Source organism: Mesocricetus auratus, unplaced genomic scaffold (assembly GCF_017639785.1).
Source record: "Mesocricetus auratus isolate SY011 unplaced genomic scaffold, BCM_Maur_2.0 Super-Scaffold_100027, whole genome shotgun sequence".
Taxonomy (NCBI): Eukaryota; Metazoa; Chordata; class Mammalia; order Rodentia; family Cricetidae; genus Mesocricetus; species Mesocricetus auratus.
In genome coordinates, this window is record NW_024429208.1 from 8,345,159 (window position 1) to 8,367,035 (window position 21,877).

The 21,877-nt window shown below is 51.2% G+C and overlaps 1 protein-coding gene across 5 annotated transcripts in view; it reads left to right on the top strand.

The window, feature by feature from the left end:
• Agpat3 (1-acylglycerol-3-phosphate O-acyltransferase 3) overlaps window positions 1–21,340 on the top strand; it is a 77,427-nt gene extending 56,087 nt beyond the window's left edge. For all 5 annotated transcript variants that reach the window (XM_040732305.1, XM_040732306.1, XM_040732304.1 and 2 more), the window contains 8 exons: window positions 5,385–5,611; window positions 8,327–8,496; window positions 9,210–9,371; window positions 10,270–10,423; window positions 11,128–11,230; window positions 14,871–14,946; window positions 16,854–17,052; window positions 17,342–21,340. In XM_040732305.1, coding sequence (XP_040588239.1) covers window positions 5,434–5,611; window positions 8,327–8,496; window positions 9,210–9,371; window positions 10,270–10,423; window positions 11,128–11,230; window positions 14,871–14,946; window positions 16,854–17,052; window positions 17,342–17,430 — 1,131 coding nt within the window. In that variant the 5' untranslated portion in view covers window positions 5,385–5,433 and the 3' untranslated portion in view covers window positions 17,431–21,340. The remainder of the gene's footprint in view (window positions 1–5,384; window positions 5,612–8,326; window positions 8,497–9,209; window positions 9,372–10,269; window positions 10,424–11,127; window positions 11,231–14,870; window positions 14,947–16,853; window positions 17,053–17,341) is intronic.
• Window positions 21,341–21,877: the final 537 nt, after the last annotated feature.

Sequence of the window (21,877 nt, forward strand, 5' to 3'; positions counted from 1 at the left end):
GTAGTTGTTGTTTTTTACTTTTTTGGCTCTTTGCAGGGCCTGCTACCCAGCTCCCAAATAAATGCACATGGAGTCTTATTCTTTCTTACGAGTGCCTGGCCTTAGCCTGGCTTGTTTCTAGCCAGCTTTTCTTAAATTATCCCATGTGCCTTTTGCCTCTGGGCATTTACCTTTCTCTGTTTCTGTATATATTTCCTTACCTCTTATTCCGTGGCTGGCTGTGTAGCAGGAGTCCTCCTCTCCTCCTTTTCTTGTCTTGCTCCTTGATCTTCTCTTCCTGGATTTTTCTTTCTATTTTTTCTCTCTGTCTTCCAGCCCCACCTAACCTTTTTCCTGCCCTGCTATTGGCCATTCAGCTCCTTATTAAATCTAGTAGGTGTTTTAGGCAGGCAAAGTAGCACAGCTTCACAGAGTTAAACAAATGCAACCTAAAAGAATGCAACACATCTTTTCATTGTTAAACAAGTGCTCCACAGCATAAGCAAACATAACACATCTTACAATAATTTTCCACAACAGGGAACCTAATCAGCATGGCTTGTAAGACAGGGAAGTGTTGCTGCTGTTTGTGTGCTTATAGCAGACTGGAGTCACACGTTTAGTAGCTATGGCAGCATCCTCTGTGTGTTGTCTGCTTCACCTGTGTGAATGGTAGATTCACAGTAAAGATGGTGCAAGGTGACAGAGCTGGAGTCTCGTGTCCCTTGCCTCCTGAGTGAGCAGCTGCTGATGTGACCTCAGGGTGCACAGCAGTGCTAGCAGACCTTGGTATCCCCCCTCAGAAACGTCATCATTGGCCTTGTATTTATACACCTCATTTCACAATCCCAAATGACTGATTGAATGTCCCTTCCTAGCTCAGAGGGGAAGAGGTTTATCACCTTCCCTGGGACACCAAAAACTTCATCTAGAGGCCCTACTCCTCCCACCTCCCTGTTTACTAGCTAGAAGTGGGTCACATGTCCTCCGGGGCACCTGCTCCAGGAGGAGAGGGGTGCGGCTTTGTGGTTTGGTATTGGGCTGGGCTCCATTTTCAGAATCCTGGGGTATACGCTGCTGTAATGGCTGTGCTGTCCCCAGCTCCAGGTGCTATCAGCTAACCTTGGTTCATCTTGGTGCCACAGAGTAGAATTCTGCCAGGGATCAGAGGGACTGGGGTGTGACATTTAATTGTACCTTTGAATTCCTTAGTCAAGAAAATGTAATACTACACAATTCTCATGAACTCAGCCATGGTTTACAGGTAATTTTTGTTACTTTTTAAACTTGTGTAAACCCAGTAGAAACACAAGTCCTCTGGAGCCCAGAAGGCCCAAGTGAGATGCTGTGTGAGAGACCTGACCCTCATCTCATGGCTGTGGCTGTGCTGTAGCGTGGACATCCAAGGCTGCAGACTATGGCTGTGGGTTACCCCCTCAGTACAAGGGGGTAGGATTGCTCCTCGTTCCTGAAGCCTCGACTGGAGGGAGGGTCTATGCTCTTGGTGTGTGTATGATATGGTCAAGCTGGTGGTGACAGGCTTTGTAGCTGTGACACTTGGACGGTTGTTTTTGTAGCTGTGACACTTGGACGGTTGTCCTCACTCCTCTTCAGTTGTTTGGATCTCTTTCCTGGTTGTGTTTCCTGTGAGCTGTGGATTCAGTTTGTTCTAAGGTGGTAGGGGAGCTTTGGCTATTGTAATTAGCTTTCAGTAGTATTTATAAACAGCTTATACATTGAAATGGCTTATGGTGTGCCTAAGCAATCTATGGCCACACCCACTTCACTGTGATTATGTGGGTCAGCAGTTTCATCTGGGATTATCTAGGTGCTTCTGGTCCCCCTGGAATCGTTCCTGTTTACCCCAAGGTTGTGGTCTGGTAACCTGGACTGGGTTGGGCTCATCATCCAGTAAACTGACCAGAGCATCCTTACTAATGACCGAAGATCACAGCAGGCTGCAAGGTCTCTGAAGGCAATCCTGGAAGTCATAAATGCCCTTGCTACCCAGGCGGCCAGCCAAGGTCCGGGGTCAGGGATCAGCCCACATCTGAGTAGCAGCCATGTGGACTGACTCGGAGCATGCTCAGAAAGGTTCCCTGCAGCCTCCCTCTCTGAAAGACTCTTACCCCTCAGCCAGGCAGTGTGTGGGGGATCCCTGGAGTGACAGTGCTCTGACAGAGAAGAGGGCATTCTGGGAGGTGGTCCCTAGGAAATCAGGGCAAAGGGACCAAGGATGATGGAGAGGCTCCAGGGAATGGGAGGATGGAGACTGACTGTGACCAGGAAGTTGGCTGTGGGAAGGGACCTGAAGGTTTCCCAGATCTCTGATCAGAGAGTCAGAAAGCCTGTATATCATCTGTGAGAGGCATGTGAGTGCACAGGCCTTGGGCTGTGCTGGGAGTTTCAGGACTCAGAACTCTGGAGATAAGACCCGTGGTTTGGTTCAGGTACAGCTAGAGCCTCTGTACCTGACTTGTGCCTTCATTCTCCACTGGGCACATGTGCAATAAGTTCAGAAACAACAGCCTTCATCACTTTGTCAGCCCTCATCTCTGTACCATCGCATCCTGGGGTCCTAAGGGAAGGCCGTCCTTGTGTGTGGTGGGCTGGTTCAGTGTCCTGCTGATGCCCTGAGCCCCATACATCTCAGGGAAAGACCTAGGGCTCCTTTAGGTAACAGTTAACTAAGGAAGGGTCCTACTTGTTGGTGACTGGTGTATATGGAGAGAGAGTGCCTGAACCTCCTCCCAGGTGCATCCTTCGGGGGCAGCATCTCTGTAGTGTGCCTTCCAGCTGTGGTGACATTTGAGGGTTTGAGTAAGGTCCCTGCAAGGGCACACATAGAGTGATGCTGATGCCACATAGAGTGTTTGGTGTGGCCAACCCTGCAATCAGCACAGGCTTGCTGAGCCACTGGTCCCCTCCTCCCCAACTGGCAAGCAATCCATCTGTTCCTTGGAAACCAAGGCTGGCTTGTCTCTGACCTTCCATCATCCTGTGACCCAGGAAGGTCAGAGTTCCAGCAGTTTGTTCAAGTGCCGTGATGAAACCTTGAAAGCGACTGTCTCCCTCAGGGACAAGATGCTTTATTGCTAGGCTGGTTTCGGGAGCACAGTAGACCCATTATTTAACAAGTGTTATGGAAAAGCCCGGGAGACCACCCTGTGAGCTGTAGGGACCACTCTGTCTCCCAGCTGCTGGCTTTGGAAACCGTATCTAAGCCTCTAGTGACATCCAATCACATGGAGATCCTAAGTCACACCAGTGCCCAGAGGTCATAACCGGTGCCAGACACCACGGCAGGAATTGTGAAATTGAGAGGGGCGTGGGAGAAAGAGGTTGTGATCTGACAGTGCTGTCTGTTGCAGGATGACAATCTCATGGCCAGGGTTAGTCCACTCTCAGGCAGCCCCTGTAGGGATTATGGTAGCTAGCTGACACCATGCTCTTACGCCAAGGATGTCTAGTGACATCACTTCCCTGGTGGTAGAGTGTTAGGTGTCCCCTGTGAATGAACTGTCTACCAGTCCTGTGGAGTTTCTTGGTCAAAACTGTTGACCCTAAGGTGACCATGAGGAGGCAGTCCCTTCAGATGGTTGTGTAGACCTCAGAGCTCTCAGGATGGAGATCATAGTGAAAAATAAAGATAAAACCTGAGAAGTGATACCTGTGAGGTGTCCCCAGGGTGCAGAGGGCTAGCCTGTGCTGCGGACAGAGGGTTAAAGCTTGGGATGGGGCCATGACTTTGCAAGTAGGTGATCCCAGCTCACAGGACAGTGTAAGTGTAGCGTCCTGAGGCGCCTCCCCTCTGAGCCGGTGTGGCAGAAGTGTCAAACAAGACTGAAGCGGATCACAGTTTGCCTAGGACAGTAGGTCACAGTAACCAATAAAAAGCTCTCAAGCAGCATTCCAAGCCACAGAGACTCTTGGTGTGCCATGTGGTGATAAGATCCTGCAGCAAAAAAGTGCAAAAACACAGGCAGAGAGCAAGCAGGTCAGTGTCTGCATAGGGAGGCTTGAGACAGCCACGGGGACACCAGATCCCTGGGCTGGTCAGTGTCTATGGTTTCACTTAGAGATGAAAACTTACTTTAAAAAGCCATATTTTATGGCAGGGCAGATTCTGTACCTCTGCATATTTAAATTTGGGTTTGAAATGTAGGCATCCACTTGAAATGGTCTGAGGACACATAGCTTTCTAAAACGTGCTTTGTGCTGGGCATGGTGGTTACATGCTTTATGCTCCAACACTGGAGGCAAAGGGGCGGATCTCTGGATCTCTGTGTGTTCTAGGCTAGTTAGGGCTACATAGTGAGAACCTGCCTTAAAACACACACACACACACACACACACACACACACACACTTGTTTGAAAGTCACATGGGCCAACACACCTGGTCACAGAATCTGGCCCCTCCCCACACTTACCTGCTCTGATAGAGACTTTGCAGCCACAAGCAGAGCAGAGCAGAGCAGGAGCGTGAAGGTTGAGTGGTGTTCTTTTTTTTTTCTTCAAAGATTTATTTATTTTATATATATGAGTGTTCTATATGCATATACAACTTTATGTGAGAAACAGGCACCAGATCTCATTATAGATGGTTGTGAGCCACCATGTGGTTGCTGGGAATCGAACTCAGAACCTCTGGAAGAGCAACCATTGCCCTTAACCTCTGAGCCATCTCTCCAGCCCAAGTGGTGTTCTTGTATACAACACCGAAGGCAGAAAAGCAACGAGGAAAGTGTCCGAGATCTGTCCCTGTTGTCGCTGTTTTGTTTTTGTTCTTTCAGATGGTGCACTCATCTACTTCTGGTTTAACAAGTGACTCCAGAACCCAGTGACTTAGTCAAGCTCTTGCAGTCACAGTTAAACTGCCATGGCTTCGGCCATCTGGAGAGCTGGCTGGAACTGAGGCTCCCTACACAGCATGAGGTCTCGTTTCTATCACAAGAGTGAGACCTGAGCCGGGCGTTGGTGGCACACGCCTTTAATCCCAGCACTCGGGAGGCAGAGGCGGCAGATCTCTGTGAGATCAAGGACAGCCTGGTCTACAGAGCGAGTTCCAGGAGAGCCTCCAAAACAATACAGAGAAACCCTGTTTCAAAAAAACAAAAAAAAAAAAAAAAAAGAATGAGACCTGCTATATATGTATGTCCTTAGGGCATGGTAGCTGGCCTGCCTAATAGTCCAGCATCAGAAAACCATTGTGTGTGTGTGTGTAGTGGTTGTGTGTGATGTTTGTGTGAGATGCACACAGGCATGATGTTTGTTCCTCAACTTTCCAGAGGGAGCCTGTCTCTGAGCCAGGAGCAGGGCATCTCTTACTCAGGGACAGTGCTGTCCAGGCCACAGCCTATGCCCAGTCCCTGCATACTCTGACCAGTGCACCCTGTGCTTGCAGGACGGCTGTTCTCAGTGAAGGACCGTGCGCCCGCCCCTGAGCAGCGACCATGGGCCTGCTTGCCTACCTGAAGACCCAATTCGTGGTGCACCTGCTCATTGGCTTCGTCTTTGTGGTGAGCGGGTTGGTTATCAACTTCACCCAGCTGTGCACACTGGCCCTCTGGCCCATCAGCAAGCAGCTATACCGCCGCATCAACTGCCGCCTGGCCTACTCGCTCTGGAGCCGTAAGTGTCTCCGCCCATACAGGGAATTTTACAAGGGTTCCTCTCCAGGGGGAAAGGGAAGCTTCTCCTGCCAGGGTTCTCAAGGGGCAGTAAGTACGGGGCCACACCTGACACACCATCCCAGAATAGAGCGAGGTGAAGCTCAAGCCTCCCCGAGGTCACACCCTCCCAGGGGCCCTGAAAACAGGTGTCCAGAGTAACTTTACTAGTCTCAACTCCGTGATGTTTCCATAGCAGGCTGTGTGACTCACAGAAAAGGAGACTTTAGAGGACATAACAGCACTGTGCGTGCTTTCAAACCAACAAAAGCGAGGAGGGAATTGGTTAGTGACCTGAGACCCAGCCTCCAGCACACAGTATTTCATGGCCCCTGCCTATTCACATCACAGTACACAGAGAAAAACAAGGGTGCCCTTCAGACACCAGTGTGTAGATGCTGCCTGTCTGTCAGAATACACTGGTGTATGAGAGCACATTTATGTGAGGAACCTGGACAGACAGCCACTAACTCCCACCCTGCCCACCGTGGGCGTGGCACTGACCTGGATGCGGAACGTGGCTGCCTGCAGTTTACATGATGCCAGTCTGACTCAGTTGCTCCACAGAGTAAGAATGCAGCTTTGTGAGTCCTGTAGATGTCCATTCCCCACAGGCATCCCCATCTTGTTTATATGAGCCCAAAGCTAACCAGGCAGTCTTGTAGAGGCTAGACCTGGCCATATCTCTCCACACAGACACCAAGGGGATGAGTGGTCTTCTGTACAGAGAACCCTTTTTCAAATTTCCGAATGCATTTCTGTGTAAAAAGAAAAAAGCAGATACACAACAAGTATACAGTACAGGTCTGTTTATGCCTGCTGTCACAGCAGGGACATGGACAACAGGGACAGAGGCGGGAAGGGACAGCAATGCCCCAGGGAGCGGCCATAGGATGGTGTATATTGTGTGTCACAGCTGCAGGAGAGTTCATGTGCCATGTCACAGGGAAGTGTGTCTTTATCTGCATCTTTATCCCCTCCCTACTCAGAAGCCAGTGACAACAGTCTGCCTGATTCCCCTCCTCAGTTTGACTCAAAATGTGACAGCTGTTGTGCAGAGGGCAAACTAGAAATCCCGAATCTACAACATAATAAGCTTATGACACATATTTACAAAGAAACACTAAATCATAGCCTCAACAGCACATCCACCAAACGCTTCAAGAAGAGGAAACAGTGGCCTCTCCGCAAACTTGGGAAGCATGGCAGAAAGTCAGACATGTCCCCATGAGACACCTGACTACAACCCCTGGGAAAGGCAGAGAAGGCAGTTAGCAGGGCCCTGACCTCAAGCAGAGATGGAGGGTGCATGGCGACCGAGGAGCGTGTCCTTGGGGGCTCTCTGGATGCTCATGTCTCAGAGACTCATTCTGTGCTGTGGCTGGACTGGAGGGTGATGACTGTCACCACCCTCGAGCAGCAGTGCCACCCCTGTAGACACATGTGTGGCTCTCAGGCACACGCATGGGATGCCCCTAGCCCTGTGCTCATGCATTAGGAAAACATTAAGGACCCCACCTCTGCCGTGTTCTAAAGCAGCTACACCATTTGTCACTTCTCAGGGACTACGTGAGAGCTCCTGTGCCCCCAAGACCTCACCCTACTTCTGGGCTCCATATTTGAGGCAGGCAGTGTTCCCTGGCTCTACTCCTGGGGAGGGGGAAGTTCTTTGCAGAGGACTCTGGGGTTCTTTCATAGAGCAGTGGCCAGAGCCAGAAGTATGGAACTCCCTGTGACCATCCTGCATGTGGCAGTTACATCGTGGTCCACCCTCCTCGATGCCTGGCCGTGATGGGTGTGGCTCACTGGAGACCATGGGGTGCGTATGGGACGCCTCCTCTTGTGCTTCCTGCCAGAGCTCACTTATGCTCGGATGCTCTGCTGCACAAACACATGCAGCACTCTCACCATAGATCCTTCTGACCCTGACCTTCTTATGAAGTGAACACCTGTTTCCCTTAAACCTTCCAGAGGAAACAAGTGATGCTACCATCCTGGTCCATCGTGAATCTTCCCCTGGCCTATGAGTTGCCCGCTGGGGGAGGCTGAGTTCTGAGTTCTAGTGGCCCTCCTCGTTCTTGTTGAGATGCTGGAGTCGGCTCCTGAGTACACTCCCAGCTCCTGGCCACAGTACCTCTTAGTGCCTTTTGGCGTCCTACAGTCTCATGGGCAGCAATAAATCTCATATGAACTCTTCCATAGGTCTGGGGTGGGCAAGACTGAATATGGACCACAGCTTATACCAGAGAAAGTTGTAGGCAAAAGAGTCACCATGTCCACCTTATCATCAGTTTCCAGATGTTAATTCCACAGCCCTGCAGGGTTCTCCCTCCCTGTCATTGAGGACACAGCTCCCATCCTTCCACACGAGCAAGCTAGTGGTCGTGTGACATGTGGTGGTACATAGGACCCATCGAAGTGGCATGGTGGCTGTGCACTGAGGCAGTGGGATCCACTTAGGTCTACAGGGCCCTGCTTCTCCCATTTGTCACCACCTAGCTCCCATTAGACAGCGTAACCATGATTCGGAAAAGCTTGCAAACATGCGAACTTCTAGAAGAAGTTCTCCTGTAGATGAAGATGAAACTGGGTCTAAGGCCGTGCTCCCAGAGCCTGTGGGGACTAAGGGGTGGGCGCTGGGCAAGCATCTTGCAGTGCTGACCCCACCCTCCCGCAGAGCTGGTCATGCTCCTGGAGTGGTGGTCCTGCACGGAGTGCACTCTCTTCAGCGACCAGGCTACCGTGGACTACTTTGGGAAGGAGCATGCAGTTATCATCCTTAACCACAACTTCGAGATCGACTTCCTTTGTGGGTGGACCATGTGTGAGCGGTTTGGCGTGCTGGGGGTGAGCAATGGGGGTCAGGGAGGGGCTGGGTGAATGATGGGGTCTGGGGTGCCTCACAGGGAGTTCAGGGAGGGCCTGGGTGAGTAATGGTGGAATGGGGCCCCAGGAGGAGTCCTCTGGAATCTGAAGTTCCCAAGGCTCTAGAGGCTTGTCCCTTGGAGGTTTCTTGGCTTGCCCCCTTAAGGGTAAGCAGTCTGGCAGATGAGAGGGGGGGTGTTTTCCCTGTGTGGTACCCTCTGCAGTTTCCTGCCTACTTTTGTGATTAGCTGTGACTTCATTTCTTGTCACTACCTTTCACCTTCCAGAGGATCCCACTCAACACCAACTGAATAATGGCAGTTACCCGAGTGGCCTCAGTTGAATTTAAACCACACTAAAGGAGCCAGGTGTTTCAGTGTAGCCAAAGCTCCTAAGCCATGGCAGGAAATTGGAGGTCAGGAAGGACCCTGGAACTCAGGTGCTATCTACCATGTCCTGGTACACCTGCCCTCCTCCCAAGATTTGGCTATTGAATAGTTCCTGGGGTCGCCCCTCCCCATGTGTGCTTGAGGGATGCTGGTCCAAGGATCATACACTCATAAGCCAGGGTCTCACTTATAGAAAATGCTTTGAGTCAGGAAAAGGAAGATCTGAGCCCCTGGAGTAGCTGTGGGGCTTCTGGCCAGGCCCTCCCCACCTCTGACAGGTGCCACTGGCCTCCCTGCTCCCTGCAGAGCTCCAAGGTGCTGGCTAAGAGGGAGCTGCTGTGCGTGCCTCTCATTGGCTGGACGTGGTACTTCCTAGAGATCGTATTCTGCAAAAGGAAGTGGGAAGAAGACCAGGACATTGTCAAGGAGGGACTGAAGCGCTTGGCAGACTACCCAGAGTACATGTGGGTGAGTTTGCTGCATGTACCATGAGTCCTCCTGTGTGCCATGGCCCAAGTTATACATTGTGAAATCTTCAGCTGGAGAAATGGCTTAGTCAGTAAAATACTTACCACAAAAGTGTAAGAAACCAAGTTTGAGCCCTAGAACCCAAGTAGAAAAGCCAGACTGTGGTGAACATACAATTAATCCCAGCACTGGAGAGGTGGAGATGAGTGGATCCCTGAGGCTCACTGGCCAGCCAGCCTAACATACTCGTCGAGCTCTAGACCATTGAGACACCCTGTCTGAAAAACAAAGGTGGGCAGTGCCTGAGGAGCCACACCCAAGATTGACCTCCAGCCTGTACACACACACACACACACACACACACACACACACGTGTGCATGCACCCATGAGACCATCCCACATGTCTTTCAGACATGTCCTCTTCCCTTTCCCTCTGCAGCAAGCCCAGCTTTGGCACACACTCTCCTAGGGTTCAGGGAGGTGAGAGAGCATAGCGTATCTCATCTTTCTTGTCTACTCTTGAAGCCTGGCTTCTTAGTTCACATTTCTCACACCGTGCTTGGGGACAACAGATGCTCTGTTTTCTGATCAAAGGCTGCTTGCTGTCCAGAGACACCTTCAGGTTTTTCTTCTTCTGGAAAGTTCTTTCAGGAAAACCATTCTGTATGCATTCATTTGTGTGACTGGAGTGCAGATTGCAGCTCTAAAATAAAATACCATTTCGATGACACCACATGGTGTTTCTGCTTCTCTGTACACCCAGCCGCGTGTGCTATGCTGCTGTAGTACGTGAGACCTGGGATGTTAGGGGCTTGAATGGCGAGGCTCTGGTTCCATCCCAGCTGCCCAGGAATAACCCTCTTGCCTCTCCCTCCCCTGCGCTCCTTCTGCACCTAGTTTCTCCTGTACTGCGAAGGAACACGCTTCACAGAGACCAAGCACCGCATCAGCATGGAGGTGGCTGCCTCCAAGGGGCTGCCCCCACTCAAGTACCACCTGCTGCCCCGGACCAAGGGTTTTACCACTGCAGTCCAGTGCCTCCGGGGGACAGGTAGGAGACAGGGACCCATGGTATGCAACAGGAAGTTAATGGGGCTGGGGGGGTTGCTCAGTTGGTAGAGGACTTGCCCGGAATACATGGGGTTCTGTGTTCTAGCACTCCATAAGCCAGGCATTGTGGCACATGCCTGTAGTCACAGTGCTCAGGAGATGAAATCAGGGTCAGAAAATCATTTTCAACAGTATAAATTCAAGGTCATTCTCAGCAAGATAGTTTGAGGCAAGCCTGGGCTACATGAGCCTTTGTCTTAAAAAGAAAAGCATATGTGTGTGTGTGTGTGTGTGTGTGTGTGTGTGTGTGTGTGTGTGTATGAAGCACAGGGAAGGATGGAAGTAGGATTGGCATGTTATCAAATCCTCTGTAAATAATATAAAGCATTATAAAGGAGAAGGTCAGAGCAGAGATGTCTGGTTCCCTTAGAAGGAGTTACACAAGCCACAGAAAGGGCCCAAGAGCATTGGGCACGCAGAAACCAGCAGCAGAGAACGCCTGAGCAGCCAATGGTGTGTGTGTGTGTGTGTGTGTGTGTGTGTGTGTGTGTGTGTGTGTGTGTGTGTAGATCATTGTCTGTGCTCTTGATGGGGTGGGCAGACCCAAGTGAAAGAGTGGCTTTTCTGTGTGGTGGTGATGTCACTGCTGAGTGCCCCGCCCCTCTGTCCCATCTGTCACTCACTGGTCCTGTCTCCTCTCCACAGTTGCAGCTATCTATGATGTGACCCTGAACTTCAGAGGGAATAAGAACCCATCCCTGCTGGGGATCCTCTATGGAAAGAAATACGAGGCAGACATGTGTGTGAGGTGAGTGCCCTTCCCAGGGCTGTCAGGGCTCCTGAGGACACAGGAAGGCAACACAGGAGCCCCTAGTGTCTCCAGCTGTGTTTCCCTGGCCAGTGTGAGGCTCGTTTCTTGTCTGCCTCTCAGTCTCAGTAGACACCTGTGCACGTCTCTCTGACGAGAGCCCTGTCCCAAAGCCTGCGGTGTCCGTTGCTCTCCTCTGGGCAGCAGACACACAATCTGGAGAACTAATGCTAACCTCTGATGTCTTGATCTGAGCTGGTGACATGGGACCTCCTACACAGCTCCTGGTAGAGTGGGACTGTCGCCAAGTGGCTCTCATCTGGCTTGGCCTGGGAAGTTCTGATTGGGTAAGGCCTTGCCCAGGGGATGGAGCCTGCAGGGCCATCTTCTGTGGTACAGCCACTGTCCAGACCCATTGGAACTGCCTGAGGCATGCCGAGACCTCATCACACAGAGGACACAGAGGCAGCCTGCCTTCTTGAACACAAAGTCAAGGTTAGACAGGATGGGTGGAGTCACATCTCAGTGTTGGCTGGGACCATAGCCAAGGCGATGTTCATCTCTGTGTCTCCTGAGGTAACAGTGCACCAAAATTCACTTCCATTTGATACCTGTGCTTGGTTCTTCTAAGTGGACTTGAGCTCATGCTGGCTTACAAATTACACTGCAAGGGGGCTTCCAGAAATAAGGCTGTGAACATAAACAGTAAAAGCTTGTTGGCGTTTTCCTCCTGGACTTTGTAACAGATGGGTAACTGAGGTTCCAGACCCTGTATCGTGTCCTGGGAGCTTGCCTGGGATTGAGATTAGCAAGTGAGCCTGAGGTCCTCTCCTTCATGTTGCTCATCTTCCATCAAGGGGCCACCCAAGGGGCTGTGGTGATTAACCCTGAGCCTTAGGTGGCGTCCATGGCCACATGTGTCAGTTAGCTTCTTATCACAGTAACAGACACCTGAGACAACTTACGAAGAGGAAACTCTGTTTACACTCAGGGCTTTGACAGTTTCAGTCCATGGTTGAGTGTCTGTTGCTTTGGTCCAATGTGGGGTCAGCATGTCACGGCAAGAACACAACATGTGGCTGAACATAGTAACCACCTCATCAGCCAGCTGGTAGAGGAGCAAGGGCTGGGGTGCTGACTCTTCCAGAGATGGAGGTCCATGACCAACGACCTTGCACTATGCTGGTCCCTCCAGAGATGGCCATGACCAAAGACCTCCCACTATGCTGACTTGTCCAGGGATGACCATGACCGAGCACCTCCTACTAAGCTGGTCCCTCCAGGGATGAATTGCTGTGATTAAGGACCTCCCACTATACTGGCCCCTCCAGGGATGGATGGCCATGACCTAGGACCTCCTACTATGCTGGTTTGTTCAGGGATGGCCATGACCAAGGACCTCCTACTGGGTCCCATGTTTTTAAAGTAGGGCCTCCTCAGAGACCAAGCTGCTAACACATGATCTTTGAGAGAACAAAACCATAGATGGCAGAGACTGAGAATCTGGCCATGTCTAGAAGTGAGCCCCTCAGAGGCCAGTCATGCTTCTGTCCCTAGCTTAACTGCCCCAGGTCAGAGCCAGCCTGTGCCAGGATGGCCAGGTCTCCCTCATCCAGCCCCTCTTGCCATTCAGTCACCCATCAGGCTGAAGGGCCCCCACATGGACACCAAGCTGTGACTAGGGAGACCTCCTCCACCTGTCCATTGCTCTGTAGTATTCCGATTCTGTAGATCTGTCCAGCTGTATTCCAGTAGGCATCTTAGAGCTCTCAGAGGTCTTGGCTGGTCAGTGCTCTTGACCATGCACTTTGCACAAATGAGCCTTCCCACCACCCAGCATGCCCCTGTAGTCGAAGCTAAGGCCTCCCAAACCAGAGCCGCACTCATTACAGCAGTTCCTCTTCCTGTACTTACAGTTCCGTTTACATCCGGGCAAATGAAGTCTGAAAACGTTAAAACAGATGAAACCGTGCGGCCTCCTCCACCCCCTGGATGCAAAGCACCCGTCTCATGTGCCCCCATTGTATCTACCCCTATAGTCATTCAGCAGTCTCAAACACAGTGCTTATGTTTAAGTGTCCCCACGTGACTTTATAATGGCTTCAAAGCACAAGAGTAGTGAAACAAAGGAAGCCCTAGGGTGTGAAACATTTGGCACACCAGAAAACACAGTATGCAGAGGGTTTCTGATGACACCTGGGGGACTTGGGTTGTGTCCCCATGAGGGCACTCTTCACCCTAGTGCTTGTGTGCCTGTGTAAACCCAGTGCTGGGTGCCATCTCCTGGGCATTGTGGGTACTGCAGCTCCCTATGGAAAGCATGAACTCCCTGTCTAGTGCCCATCAAACCCACTACGTTGCTGAGGCTGGCCTGGTGCACCTGATTCTTTTGCTCTACATCCCAAGTTCTGGCATTACAGGAATGTGCCACTGGGTCTAACTTGCCTGCTTGTATGCTCTCTCCTCCCCTCCCTCCCTCTTCCCCATCCCTCCCTCCTTCCCTCCCTCCCTTCCAATAGTAGTTATTATGTTCTGGAATGGGGTCTCACTACGTAACCTTGGCTGGCCTGGAATTTGACATGTAGACCAGGCAGACCATGAACCTGTCTGTCTCCCAAGCGCTGGGATTAAAGGTGTGGGCCACCATGCCCAGCTCTGGGTCTTGTTTTTTGTTTTTCGAGATGAAGTTTCTTTGTGTAGCACTGGCTGTCCTGGAACTCGCTCTATAGACCAGGATGACTTCAAATTCAGAGATCCACCTGCCTCTGCTCCTGAGTTCTGGGATTAAAGCTTGGGTTTAGCTTTTTAAAGAAGCTTATGACACACATACTTAGTCTCACGTGACAGAGTCCTAGCTGGCTGTCTCCACAAATGGCTCAGTTAACTGACTGTCCCCACCACGAGTGGCATCTCTCTCTGAGCATGTGATTTCAAGTTAAGCACAGCAGTTGAGCTGCTCCTCCTGGGAGCAGTGAAGCTCTTGCCATCAGATGTTTCTAAAAGGCAAGGACATGTGCTTTACACACATGGTAGAGTTCTGGGTACCAGACATGCCCTGTGAGCCGTAGGGGTGTGGGCATGGCATTTCTCTCTTTAGGGTCTCCACTGTAAAAGTGATGGAGAGGACTTCCCAGCACTTCTGAGTACAGTTCACACCCTCTGTTTATTCAATCTGACTTATTTTCACAGCAAGGCATGAGCCCACAGTTACAGGACTTCCTAACAGTATATTCAAAATGAAATCCATCCATGGAGTCAACAAATGATCATGTCAGAGCCCCCTCTGGAAACACCCTCATAGACATGCTCAGAGGTGTGCTCTGTCTCCTAGCCTCTCTCAGTCCAGTGAAGGTGACAGTCAAGATCAAATGCCACAGACACCTGTCTTGACTGTGCTGGCAAAGACCAAACGCTGCACCACCCTATGGGGAAGTCGAGGCATGCTCTCTCAGGAGGTAGCTCACAAGTGTCCCCAGCTATAGAGGTCTCTTTTAGCCCTCACGTGGGGTCCAGAGGGTCCCAGTGTGTCGGGTGACTCACGCACTTAGTCTGCTGCCTGCTTGTTTCGGTTGCTCCCTCCCAACTTCGAGTAGATGGTTTTCATTCTCTCTTTTTATTTCTGATCTTCTTGATGCAACAGGAGGTTCCCCCTGGAAGACATCCCAGCAGATGAGAATGACGCGGCCCAGTGGCTTCACAAGCTGTACCAGGAGAAGGTAAAGGCTCCTGTCTGCCTGGGTCCCACCTCCGAAGCAGGCAGGGTAGTAAGGAGGGTGGGCGGGTGCCACATGGTTCCCCTTTGGACACCAAACATTGGTGCTCCTCACCTCATTTGATTCTTCTCTTTTTCTTAACATTTGAGAAACCAACGCTCGGGTGAAGTGTGAAGCCTGACACAGTGCCCCACGCGTGGAGCTGTGTTGCTGGCATTTTACCATATTCCTCTTTTACATAAAGAAATTGTATGCGCGTAGCAGACATTGCCCAGATTTGCAACCGTGTGTTCATTATGTCGTGGGGCCCCACAGAAGACACCTGGGGAACTTCTGAGACCACGGTGCCCAGGTCCCACTCACAGGCATGCTCACCCTCTGCCACTTCCTGGGACAGTCAATGTCCACTTCAGCATTGTTGGAAATCAGATGACCAGAAAAGCCTGCAGGAAACAGTTCTTTCCAGGGTTCTGAGCAGCTCCCAAGGAAGTAAGGGAACTCCAGAGAGCAAGGAAGGAAGAGAGCGAGACCTGAGAGCTACTATGTACCCTGCTAGTGTTTTCAGGTCCCCCCAAAGGCCCGATTGTAAGCCTCAATGGGACCAGATGGTGAGATGTGACTTTGCGAAGGACAGTAAGGTGGTAGCATGTGCCCCACGTGAGGCCCAACCTTCTAGGAAGTCAGCCAGGGAAGGTTGAACTTGTCCCCACCGGCCTCCTCCTCTGTGTGGAAGAGTGTTGTTGCCCTGGTGACCATGCTGGCCAACCTCACAGTTCCAGAAGATGGAGACACTAGAAAGTAGTACACAGAGAGTCCCCTCGGGGTGCTGAGGGAGACCCATGCATGGCTGGAAGAGGCAACCCCAGAGGCAGACTGCTCAGGGTTTGCACAGATGGGACCCAGCTGAAGGCCAGGAGCAAGCTACCACAATACAGAGTGCCCAAGGGAGCAAACCTTTGCCAATGCCCAACAGAACAAAGTGCTCAGAGGAACTTGAGAAGTAGCAGATACAGACTAAAATAAGCATGGAAAGATGAAAATGGAAACCAAGAAGGCCTGCAAAAGAAAGGCCTTAGGGCATGGAGAACAAAATCAGCCTGCTGGCAGAGCAGCACTATGGGCCATGTGCTCTGTGTACAGCGCTTGCCGTGTGTCAGGTTCCTACTGCATGCCAAATGCTTTCCTCAAGGACATTCACGAACGGGCTGCACAGATGGCTCAGTGGCTGCTCTTCCAGAGGACCAGGGTTCTATCCCCAGTACCCACATGGAAGCTTACAACTGTCTGCAACCTAACACAGACATGCAGGCAAAACACCAGCGCATTGCTAAATAAATATTAAAGAAGAAGCCAGGTGAAGTAGACCACACCTTTATCATAGCACTCAAGAGGCAGAGGTTTGAGGTTCAAGGCCAGTATTCCAGGACAGCAAGGTTGGACATGGTGAGGCCCTATCTGTCTCTCAAAAAAAAAAAAAAAAAGAACATTAATAAAATAGAAAACTCTGGTCAAGGCTTTTTAAACAAAGTGATGGAATTAGTATTAGCATGAATAAAACAAGATACAACCAACAAAGAGGGCATCAAACCATATGAGCTTGGTATGGCTGGCGTCATGTCTACTTGTTTGGAAATCTGGATAAAGTCTGTTACCTCCTTTGTGACAGTTGTCCAGCACAGTAGGTGTAAGAAGCTCTTAGCTCACACATCTCAGACCATGAACCACAGACCTACACACCCATCATTCTCCTGGGGTCCAGAATATGTCATCCTATTCCCGCCTGTGCCAGGATGTTGTCTGCTTTATTCTGTGGCCTGCATCTTGGCCAAGTGGCTCTTATTGCTGAGTTTTCTCCTGCATCACAGTCCCATTTGGCAATCTTGACTTCCTGTTCTCCCCTTCACTCCCAGGACGCCCTGCAAGAGATGTACAAGCAGAAGGGCGTATTCCCAGGGGAGCCAATCAAGCCTGCCCGAAGGCCATGGACCCTCCTGAACTTCCTGTGCTGGGCCACCATCCTCCTCTCTCCCCTCATCAGCTTCGTCCTGGGCGTTTTTGCCAGTGGATCCCCGCTCCTCATCCTGACGTTCTTGGGGTTTGTGGGAGCAGGTAAAGAGCACAAATGTGCCAGCTCACATGCTGGGGTCACTGGGCCACCACCATGCCCAGGACTGATGGCTCGCCATGGTGTCCCGGGAAGCAGCAGCTTGGGTCAGGGAACTGAGTGGCTCTGTCTCCTGGTGTGGGACTGTGGAGGTCTGTGTCCTCCTGTGGCTCTCCTGTGACTTCCTGTACTACAGTGGCCACACACTGGGAGGAAGGGATGGGGGGGCGTGGCAAGGTCAGTGAGGGTGCCTTGGTGAGGTTAGCCTCTAACCTTCTCTCTCTTGTCTTAAAGCTTCCTTCGGAGTCCGAAGACTGATAGGAGTCACTGAAATAGAAAAAGGCTCCAGCTACGGCAACCGAGAGCTTAAGAAAAAGGAATAATTAATGCTGTGATTGAACACCCATAACCTGACGCGGTATCCAATTAACTCAATTAAAAACCGAACACACAGAGCGAGGGAAAGAGACACTTAGAGACTATTTTTCTTATTAACTGGTGACTAATATTAACAAAACTTGAGCCAAGAGCAAAGAACTCAGCTGCCAGGTGAAGATGGTCAGCCAGCACCCAGGGTCCCATCGGCCCTCTGCGGGGACAGAGGCGGGCTTGGGGAAGGTGGTGGGGCCATGGGGCTCCCCCAGAACTCCGCCTCCAAGAGGCGGCCTTGGCTGCTCTCCCTTCTTAAACTTAGAATGAGGCTTTTGTTTCTTATCTGTTATCTTGGGAACTTAACCTGGCCCCCACTTTGTGCCCTGCACCCCAGAACACTGGCTTTTCATGGGTGCCGCTGTCCTCATGGGGGCAGGTCAGCTGGATCCTTGTCCTACAGAGCTCATTTGCCCGGCCCTGCTTGGCACCTCCGCTTCTAGCCTGGGGGAGGAGGTCTTCTTAGAGATAAGCACAGGCTGAATGTAGATCTGGCCCCTTTGTCCCCGCCCCATCCAGGGGCTGAAGACCACCCCTCCATCCTCTGCAGCACCGTTGGCACTGCCTCTCCGGGGGCTGTGTCTACAGCACCTTACGTCTGTTTTTAAAGTGAACGCCCGAGAACTCTGCAGTATGTGGGATCCTTGACTCCATACAGCTCCATGGCCCCCTCGTCCTCCGTAGCCAGCAGGCTGCAGTCCTGCCCAGGGCCAAATGGGAAGACTACCTGGGCCCAACACCTCAGAGCCGTGGTGCCTGGGGGGCTCCAGCCTATGGGACTCCTCTGGGACACTCTTCAGGAGGTGGTGTCACCATCAGGCCTCCTTGTTCTCAGACACCTTTAGTGCTTGCTAGCATTAGAATTTATTTTTACAAATTGGTCTGTGGCTGGCTCGCAGCTTGTCCCTGTCCTCATCTTCTGCCTCTCTCCAGGCAAGTGTCATGGCTGCCCTCCACACCCACTGTCGCCCACTACCACCTCAGTGACATAAGCTGTCCCAGCACAGCAGAGAACGGGGGTCCTCCACCTGCACTTGGTGCCTTGCCAGGGTCCCGTGGGCTGGCTCTGGAGGCACATTACCCTTCTCACTCAGTGAAGGAAGGCCTGCCTGGTTTCTGGAAGACCTGGTTCCTTGGGGAACACCATCTACACCTTTACCTTCTGTCTGGAACTTTCCACAGGCCCTTTTAAAGTCACTTCATGTTTTCTAACAAGGAAAAACCCGGGTATTTTTTGTGGCATGCTGCAGCCAGAGTTGAGTAAAGGCGGAGAAGATTTATAGGGCACACTGGAATGAGGAGGCCTGGAGAAGCCTGAGGGTAGACCCGGGCCTGACTCTGCACGGCCCTCAGTGCTGGGGACCTCGTGAGGCAGTGTGCCCGCTTTACAGAAGGCTCTCCTGGCCTCTGAGGTCCACGCACAACAGAATGGTCGTGGATTGCTCCTATCACTCTTAGGCAACAGCTACAGTCACAGCTGCCTTCAAGGGTGAAGGGTTAAGTCAAACAAACTGAGACACCGAATCTCTCCCCTCCAGCTGAAGGCTTGCCTGACCTGGCCTCTGCCAACTGTGAGCCATCTTGGGCCCTCCCGAGGGCCAGCTCCCTCCCTGCTGGGGTGTTCTTTCTGTCTGCTTGAGGTTTCTGTCCTTCCCTAACTCACTGTCACCTCACAAATCTGAAGGAAACAGGCCAGTGGGCCCTGCCATGCATGCACCTGGCCCCAGATAAAGCAAGCTCAGAGCCTTTACCATTTCACTAATGCCTCTGACTTCCTGAGAAACCCTCAGCCTTTGAGATCAGCTGAGTGTTGAGTCTGTGAATGGCAGAGGAGTCCAGGCTGCAGGCTTTGCCCTCTTAGGCCTCCCCCTGCTTATCCTCCAATTCAGCGCTTCTGAGAGCAATAAAAACTACACTAGGAATGTGGGTGTGGGGTTTTTTTTGTTTTGTTTTGTTTTGGTGGGGTCAGATTTTGCTTTTCATCTGCTTCAGAAGGAAAGGGGGAGGAGAGTCCCTTGATTTTTCTATTAAATTAATAAATCTCCGAATAAGGCTTTTCTCTTTTTCCTTCACACCCTACTACTGATAGGCATGGCTGATGTCATGCCCAGATTCAGACTGAAGGTGCTGCAGAAGCAGCTTGCTAGTCTTCAGGGAGCCCATTCTGGAAGCAGTGGACTCAGGAGCCAGAGGCCTGGAACTGGAGTGGTTGGTGGCTTTGGGAGAAGGGGACTGAACCGCTAGGCTGGCGCTGCTTTAGGGTCTCCAGCAGAGGGGACCCCACAAAGTCAGCTCAGACAGAGACATGGTCTCCTTACCACTCAGGCTCAAGAGCCAGGTACATGAGGGCTCCTGCCATGTTTCTGAGAGACCTGCCATGTTTCTCCCACCCCTGGTCTCTGGCTACACCCACGTACCTCATGTAGGCCTCTCTGGAGCTGTGCTGAGCTACAGCCGTGGCTGCCATTCTCCTGACTGCCGGTAGTGGTTCATGGTACCCACATGGGGCATCTAGGGACTGTGCTGCTCTCTCTGAGGGTTTTGTGTTAGCATCCTATTGGTGACCATCCTGCAAGAAGCAGGGTCAACAAGCTAGGAAGGCTGATGGTCAGCGTGTGGGCAGTTCAGAGATCAGATCTCCTCTTGACAAGACCTTTCACCCAGAGAAAGAAGCCACTTGTTATGTGTGGGTGTTTGGTCAGCATCCATGAGTCACATTCGAGATGCTGTAAGGCCCTGTCCTCAGGAAGCAGTCTGTTGAGCTCTGAAAACACATTCTGCTAGATAACATATTGCATCAATGTAACAACACTTTCTTGTAGAAACAATACCAGTGTCATCACAGATGCCTAGATTCCCCTCCCTCCTCTTCCATGGGCCTTGCCCTGAGAATCTTTTCTGCCTCTGATCTAGCCCTGCCTTTATTGCCCTGAGAATCTTTTCTGTCTCTGATCTAGTCCTGCCTTTATACCATCAGAAAACGTCAGGGTTAGTCCCAGCAATGAGTTACACTCATAGGCGATTCAAGAGATGCCAGGAGGCCATCCACACCCACCGTGACTACTGATTTATTTGTGTCAGGTCCAGGTTGAAGAGTAAGTGGTTCTTCCTGCATGTTGCCCTGTCTCTGCCTTGAGACCTTATAGGACAAGCCAAAAGTAGCCTTTCCGGCCCTGATGACTTACATCTCAATTGTTCATTCCACACATAGACCCCCACCACCACCAGCTAGATGCATGTGACGCTTAGTGCTAGCGTTTTGGTGTGGCTTCTGGCCCTCTGCAGTGTCATGAGGCTCAGGGTTAGAATGGCGCACCTGAGATGCCTGCTGCCTTCTTTCTGGAAACATCTCTGGCCTACGGGCCAGTCCCAAACCAAAGGCACCTGGGCCTGGGTGAGGGCATCCCTGACCTGCCTTAGGCCTTGTCCCAGAGTCTTGCCACGGGGCTGTCAGTTAGGTGCTGACACTCAGGCCCCAGATCCCTGCATACAGGGCCAGGATTTGAAAATGCAAGTTCAAGTTTGGGTGATCTGCTTGGCTGACAGGGTGGACACATAAATCAAAGTTTATTACAGGCATTTGAAATCAGTTAATTCAGGGGGATGGTGGTATTCTTGCAAACCACTCGAGAAATAAAACAATGAGGGCACTTTGAGAAGCCACTGGAGAGGGTGGCATCGCCTCTTCACAGACCTGGGAAACTGTGAACTTTGTTCCGACAGGTCACCTGGAGTTTTCTTTTCTCTCTAGCTTTTTGGCTTCTTTCTGTTGCAAAAGTGTTTGGAGAGAAGTGTGGCTGTGAATGAGACCCTGAAATGCACTAAATTGTATTCTATTAAACTGGAGTTACTTGATTCAATGAAGAGCTGCATCGCTCTACTTGTATTTTTTTTTTTTTTTGTCTCAGAGTAGTAACATTGTGACAATCAATCATGACTTGCCTCAAGGCCTGTACCCCCTGGCGTCTGACCAGCGAGTCCTCTAACTACAGGAACGGCTCTTTCTGGAAGCCACACAAACCATGGACTCTAATGATGAAATGCTGTGTGGGTGGGCAGACATCTGAGCTTCTTTTCCTAATCCTGAGAAATTGCCATAGCTGACTGTGGGCAGTCTCAAGGGGATGCTTTGTCTACAGGGTGCAACTGTGTTATATGGATGTTTCCTTTTGTACACTTCTTTTTACAAGTTTGCTACTCACAAGCTTTCTGTGGTAAAGATGGAGGTCTGTGGTCTAGGAAGATGTCCAGGTGTGAGAGCTGACTTAAGCTTTGCAGGCCTGGATCTACAGCCTGGCTGTGTTGACTGCTATGCAAAGCTCTCTGTCCACAGCACGTGGAAGGTCACCTAGGCAGTGCGGCACTCCTGCTTGGTGGTACTTTCTAGGCAAAATGCATAGG